The sequence below is a fragment of the Tasmannia lanceolata genome, unplaced genomic scaffold, assembly GCF_043159265.1.
Source record: "Tasmannia lanceolata isolate RefF3 unplaced genomic scaffold, GAP_Taslan_0.1 ptg000015l, whole genome shotgun sequence".
NCBI classification, from domain to species: Eukaryota; Viridiplantae; Streptophyta; class Magnoliopsida; order Canellales; family Winteraceae; genus Tasmannia; species Tasmannia lanceolata.
Window position 1 is genome coordinate 60,196,475 of NW_027518692.1, and position 7,268 is coordinate 60,203,742.

At 40.8% G+C, this 7,268-nt stretch overlaps 1 protein-coding gene across 1 annotated transcript; it reads right to left on the reverse strand.

Moving 5' to 3' along the window:
• Positions 1–3,140: 3,140 nt before the first annotated feature.
• LOC143846344 (uncharacterized) lies at positions 3,141–3,908 on the reverse strand. Its single transcript, XM_077354775.1, has one exon. The coding sequence runs from the start codon at positions 3,774–3,776 to the stop codon at positions 3,243–3,245; it is 534 nt and encodes a 177-aa protein (XP_077210890.1). The 5' UTR covers positions 3,777–3,908; the 3' UTR covers positions 3,141–3,242.
• Between the last annotated feature and the right edge of the window lie 3,360 nt (positions 3,909–7,268).

The window sequence follows — 7,268 nt, forward strand, 5'->3', positions numbered from 1 at the left end:
GTCTTTTCTTATGCCTGTGCGTTTGAGAGTTTCTCTTGGAAGTGTAATATATTTTGACAGCTGTTTAAATAATAAAAGGCAAGTCGAGTTAGTACGAGGATAAAACATGATAGTGCCAACATCAATAGCCTTTTTTGGCCACATCTTAACAAATGGACATATTCGTCCTTTAAAAAGACCCTCGAGTCATTTTCGTCATATCAAACCTAACTAACCGCCTTAAAACCGACTCAAACCCTTAATAAAAACCCAAAACCCTGCTCATTATTTCATTCCACACTACTCTCTCTGTTACGTGCCTAATTGGCCGTAATGGAAATAAACAAAAGAAAAATAAAAAAAAGAAGGGGAGAGAGGTTAATTCAAGGCAACCAGACCTCCTAGTGGTTCAAATCGAAAGGAACCGTGACTCTCGAAGAACAAAGTTTACTTTGTTTGCTATAACTTTCACTTCTTACACATAATAAAAACTAACACCTATGACTCTAAACCACACACCCACAAACCTAAAATGCAAATATCTACAATAACCACCTTGGAACTCCTCCTGTTCACCATAACATATACATCTCTCTCTCTCTCTCTCTCTCTCTCTCTCTCTCTCTCTCTCTCTCTCTCTCTCTCTCTCTCTCTCTCTCTCTCTCTCTCTCTCTCTCTCTCTGCAAATCTCCCCTAAAAACCATGAAGTTAATAAAGCTACCTGTGGAGACTTACAAATCTCCAAAACATGACGGTATTTGTCTTAGACGAGGCTTCTATCTTTGCTGGGGGTCATGCGTACGTTAGCAAGGTGCGGTTCCACACAGTCCCTAACCGTTTCTTGATGCACGAGGACTTAATAAAACTACCTGTGGGCACCACATTGCTGACCCTGGTCCACGGTCAGCTGCTGGTTGTGATGAACCCTGGTCCATCGCTGCGGATCTCAACTACGTGCCGTTGAAGGTCCCGGACGTGATGTTCAATCTAAAGATTGTTGTTCACACTATCTTTTTTGCCGTTCCCGCATCTAAATCCGTCGCCATTTGGGTCTTCTTTGGGCATGGATGGTGAGTTGTTTGAGTTTCCGCCTAAGAAGATGGGAAAGACCTGCGCCTCGCCTATTTGTCGGTTTTGGAAAAGATATTCCATAGAAAATGAGTAAGCCAAACACTTGATTACTCCCTTACCTGGGGAATGTTTTTCCAATAATTTTTCTTTCGTCACATAGCTGAAGGGAATAAAATCTTACATGTACAATTGAGCCTCTAATAATGAATATTGTAAGTGCAATAGTGTTCATGGAAGCTACGACCACTGAACATTTCTTATGTAAAAGTAGGGTTGGACATGGGTCGGGTCTAACCCGAAGAACCGAACCGAACCGGCTTATATGGTTCAGTTTGGGTCTAGTCTTTGACGGTTCGGTTCCGGTTCCAAATTTTGGGAACCGACATTAGCCGGTTCGGTTCTGGGTTTGGAGTCTTGGAACCGAGAACCGAACCGAACCGGTTCACATGTATATTAAATTATAAATACTAAAATGAAAAAAAGCAAATGTGAAGGCGCCGAACCTGTTCTTACTTATTAAGTTTGCAAGGAACCTTTTCTTATTTATGTAGTTTGCAAGGTTCGGAACCGAACCGAACTTGTTCTTATTTATGTAGTTTCCAGGAACTGTTTTCATCTGTGTTATTCACACCTCATTTCTATTCCAATGCCAATTGCCAGATTGTGTACTGCTTAGATCTACTCCAATGCCTATTGTCAGATTGTGATAATGCTTACTGCTTAGGTCCTAACCTTTGCGAAAAATAATTATTATTACTGTTTGTAGAAGAATTAAGACTAGCTTATCTATGTGTGCTACTATGTTTTGGGAGATTCCATTGAAATTGTAGTCACTAAACAAAACAAAAAAAAGGAAAAAAATGGGTAAACCCAGAACCGACCCGAACCGAACCGATATTGTTTGGTTCCGGTTCGGTTCGGTTCCGTGGAACCATGGTTCGGTTCCGGTTCCCAAATTTGGGAACCGACAAGGATCGGTTCGTTTCTGGGTTTGGGGCAGAACCGAATCGAACCGACCCGACCCATGTCCTCCCCTGTGTAAAAGTATGTATTTGCGCCAAATATTGTATTGAATAACATTTCCTAAGATGATACTCTCTTATATTTTATATATCACTGAACTTTTGTATTAAATATAAAAATAAATAATATAAATTAATGATTCATAATCTGAGCAATAAGATATTATTTATATTATATACTTATGGCGTGTTAATATTTTCTTCATCGTTATGTAATTTTTAAGGTAACTTAATGGGATTTGCTAGCGACCATTGCAAAAGTCATTTCCCAGATGGGCTGTTGCATGTAAGAGCAGTCACACAGCCTAAGATATTGGCTTATTCATTTAATTTATCGGAGGTGGCAGCTCTCACAGGCAACAGCTCATCCATGAAATGATGGTGGCTAAAAAATCCCTTACTATAAATTATTTTCCATCTATGGTGATAGAAATGATATAGTAAACCGCTTTCAGTGGGCCTTCGTGTCCCAATTGAAAAATTAGACCCATCTTTATGAGCACCACCAAATAAAAAGGATACAAACTATGTAACCCGGCACACATTTTCTTTAAGCCGAAGTAATAAAAAGGAAGCGCCCAAACCACGTGGCTCGGCACATTGCATGGCTCTCCTCCCTCCTCCCTCCTCCCTCCTCCCATTGAAAAATATCAGGGTCACAATCAACGTTGGTTTCGAAGGGCAATCCTGTCATTTACTCGCCCCTTTTAAGAAACTAATTTATACAACCCGATTTATCAAACGTGAAAATAACAAACAACCAAGCAGATATTGACGGATTCCTGCCCTCGGATATTTCCAAGGCTTATAAACCAAGTTTACTGATATTGTCTTCTATTATTTAACCAACTCTTAAATGCTAATTACAAGGAACTAAAAGGGTATTTTAGTCATTTGCCATCGCCCCGTCCCTGCCCGTTGCAGACTTGCAAGTTCCTTAGGCTTTATTAATTAAAAAAATGAAAAATAAATTTATTTTTTTTACCAACTTGCGGCGATATTTCGAGAGTTTTCGAGAATCTTAAAAATAAATACGTAACGAGCTTTTGAAGCGGGAAGATGACAATCTGATTCAACCAATCTTTTTCATTTTTTTTCTCTAGAAATTTACAGCTCATATAAACAGAAACCCTACAACAACCACCGGAAAACCGGCAACGCCCGGTTCAGCTAAATTGCCGGTAGAGATTCGGACGGTCCGAACAGCCCTTCGAAAAGGACAAACGTATCTTCGTTACCATTCCCATCTTCAGGGATTCCAAACTCCAGAGCATCGTAACTCGGTATCTCATCTTCAAACCCCCAAAACATCTGATCGAATCCTATCAGATTGGGCGACACGTGGAAGATATCTGAGTCGCCTTCCTTGTCGTTTTCGTCAGAACCGGATATTGTCGGTGGGAGGCCTAGGTCGTCGTCAGAAGCTTCTAGAAGGTAACCCAGATCCGGAAGGGAAGACTCGAAGGATTCGAACTCTAAAGAGGGAAGGGGAGCGGGGAGAGTGTCGTTATCAACCAATGAATGTATTTCTTCTTCGAAGCTCCTTATAACGGAGGCGAGGGCCGGATTCCGGTCACCGGGAGCGTCAGAGTCGTCGAGAAAATCTAACAAGTTCGCCCGGAGGCGTTTCGACTCGGGCGACTCGTCCGAGTCGTCTCGAACTCGCTTGTTGTTACCGTTGCTGGATACGCTATTGTCTTCCATGAGTTGTAACTTGTAAGGGAGGGAGAAGAAAATTGAAAAGAAAGAAGGAAGGGTGTTTGTTGTACTGTGTGATATACACTGTGATGGAAAAAAGAACGGGTGTATGTGAGAAGTGGGGGATAGGAAGGGGTTTTTATAGGGGAGAGGGGGGATTTTAATAGGCGTACACGAGGGCGCGTCTATCGGATGCTTTGGCCATCACGGACGTCTTGCTTTTTTCTCCTCCACTATTATTAACTCCTTTGAATTCTAGGTTTCGATTCCGAGGCCCACCGTATTATTTCTCAATTCCGCTCGGCTCGGCTCGGATTGCGTTGGGTTGGGTAACTTGGGTGGGCCGACGGTTCGCCTTTTTCTGGGACTTAGGTAACGTCGGCCGAATAGATTTACTAAAATAACCCTCGCTACAAAAGTAAACAGGGATCTAAGCTGTTTGAACAATCAGAAATGAAGGCCTTGCTTGGATTGGTAGAATTAAGGAAATAATATATCCGCCCCTTTTGATCACGAGGAACACCCTGTGAGTATATCAATGACTAAAGAGTAAAGAAAAACGCTATCTATCAAGTATTCCATCAAATGAAAGGGCGTTTTGGTAATTTCGTAATGTGATATTTTTTTAATGAAAGGAAAGAGCAATTGAGTCGGCCAAACAAACGAGTGGGGTCGTCTAAGCCAAGACAATCGAAAAAGCCAACCGACACGAAACTACTGCCCGAACGAGTACAACACGCCACCTCATCCTCTCTTTATCTACCTCGATTCCCACGCCTCCTCCCGATCATCCGACTCAGTCCGTCATTTCGCGCTTTCAACGGCTACGATGCCGTTATCGGGAACGCAAACGTCAACTATCCAACCGTATCAAAGGAGGTTAAAGATGAGGGTCCCACGTCTCTCCAGAAGCCACGTAGGATTCTTCTCACCTCTTGGTCTTTCGGAGGACAGAGATGAGATGTTACGATGTGACTGGAAGCTGAAATGATTTAAATATGGGCCCCACTCTGGCCCCACAATGACACAGACCTCTCTCCTTCAATTACTTTGTTTTGGGGGGGAAAAAAGAGAAATAGAAATAAGAGAGCGTGCCGTACTTTGGTTTGTCGGATTTTCCAGGGACTCGTTCGCTGACACCCGTTGTTTTCTGCAGAAAAAGAGCAACGGGTATTGAAGGACACGTAAGTTAAATGACTAAAATATTCTTGCTTTTTTCTTAATCGACTCAGTTGTCCTCCTCGAGCGGCACGTAAAAAGCTTTCTTCTGTTTTTGAATACGAGGAAAAACATTTCTGGCAGAAAAAAAATTTCTAAGTAAAAATTTTCCTGTCCTCGAGAGGGAAAAAATCACGCTCGTTAAAGTTGCCCCTTTTTACTTTTTTAGGGATAACCAAACCGTTGTAAAACTAGAAAATTTAGAAAACTTTTTCCTTTCAAGAATTTTCTAGAAAATTCTTGAAATCCAAACAGAGCATTTGGAAAATGTCCGTGTTGCTTACTATTCGTATATATCCGTAGCACCACGATTTTGAACGTTTTAACTAGTGGTTTCTAGAAGATGGCCACAAACAAACATTGGACAATGTTTCCCCATATTTATCGATAGAACAAAGTCTTTAAAACCCAACTGTCTGACAAATTATGTTTAGTTTGTCTAATTTGCGTTTTACTTGACCCTACACCTGCACAAGGAAAGACAAAACTTTCTTCAAGAGAGAAGTTCACGTGGTTCGCTCGTGGATATTACATGTCACACGTGTCTGCACGTGGGGGTATACGTAGAACAATTTGGGGTGATAATAGTTAGGGGTGCAACTCGGGTCGGGTTCAACCCGAACCCGACGGGTTGAACCCTAATTTGGGTTGGGTTGGGTTGGTTTTTTTTTTTAAATTCGTTGGATTGGGAATAATCAACCCGAATTGGAAATCGGGTTGGGTCGGTTTGGGGTGTCGGGCAACCCGACCCGAAACCCGATTTCCACTTCCGATATGTGCTTAAAACCCAATTTCAGCTGAACACATTTCCTATTGAAGCTAGAAATGTGCTTAAATTTCAACATAAATTTATCCTTCAGTTCAGTTACAAAGAGTTTTTATATGGTGGATGTCTGTGCAGGAATGTGAGCAAAAAAAAAAAAAAAACAGTGAGGCTCACAAAAAACATGTGCATGAATTGGAAATCGAGTTGGGTTGGGTTGACCCGATCGCAAATCAGGTTGGGTCGGTTGAGCCCAGCCGGGTTGAAAATTGGGAGTTGCACGCCTAGATAATACGTAGCATATATAATTTATTATAGACTAAACAAAGGGGAGTGGATAATACGTAGCATATATAATTTATTATAGACTAAACAAAGGGGAGTGATAAATCGACCCCTTATGTGTCTTTCTCTCTCTAACCCAGAGGAGAGAGAAAGAGACATAGGAGGTCGAAAGATATTTGGGGTCGATTTATCACTGCCCTATACAAATTGTAACAGTCGTTGATCAATCATCAATTTTCGCGTATTAATTGCATCGGGAAATTCATGTGTAATCAAAACCGTTGATCTTTTAGACTGAGTTTCCAGTCTATTCCTGAAAGGACATCCTATATAAGGCTTTTTGTATCAAGGACCTAGGATATATAACGCAAACAAGGTGGGGCCAATAGCAATCGAATCTGGTCACATTCATATAGCAAATATAGGGTCCAAAAGGTAGGTGGATCATGCTTCATAAGTTCATGGCTTAAATGCTTCACAACGATTGCTATTGAAAATCATCCTGAAGAAAGGCTCACTAGAGCTCACATTCAAAGCTCTGTGGTTTCTAAGGTAATTTAAAGTTATGGAAGTGAGGATTATAACATAATTAACTTCACTAGCTTAAGTACAAGAAAGCTAGCTAACTAGTAAATGGGCTAAATTGGAGATTATTGTGATTTGTGTCCTAATTCTCACGAGCAATGAGTGGGGCCATGTTACCTAGATCAGTGGGAGACCACTAGAATGACTCAGTATCCTTGGTCTAACCTAGATCAGTGATCTGATCAACGTATTGGTCTACTAGATCAACTGTCTCCGTCATCACAAACTATAACATATAATAGACTAGAGTCCTAGCCATGTAAAAAAACCTCCATAGTAAAGAGGCTTTTTTTTTTGTTTAATCTATATTTCTCTGTTTTTAAGGCCTTCAATATTGCTTTAGAAAATCTAAATTGGTAGAATAAATTTTAAAATCATTATGGGCAAGTGATTTAATTTTGGGAGGAGTAGTTTTGACATTTTGAGAAAAAAAGCAAGAAAAGGGAAAAGAAAAAAAGAGAGAGGAAGTTGTTAACTTCTTAAGAGCTATCTGTTCGGTTCCTGGTTCCTATGGCTTAAGCTGTTAAAGTTGGTGCTGTCTAATTATTTGTACTTCAACACTCCTCACGTGTGGTGTGGGTAGGCCGTACATGTAGATTTTTAATATAAAAGAGTTATTAGGTTTCGAATCCAGGATATGGCATGAG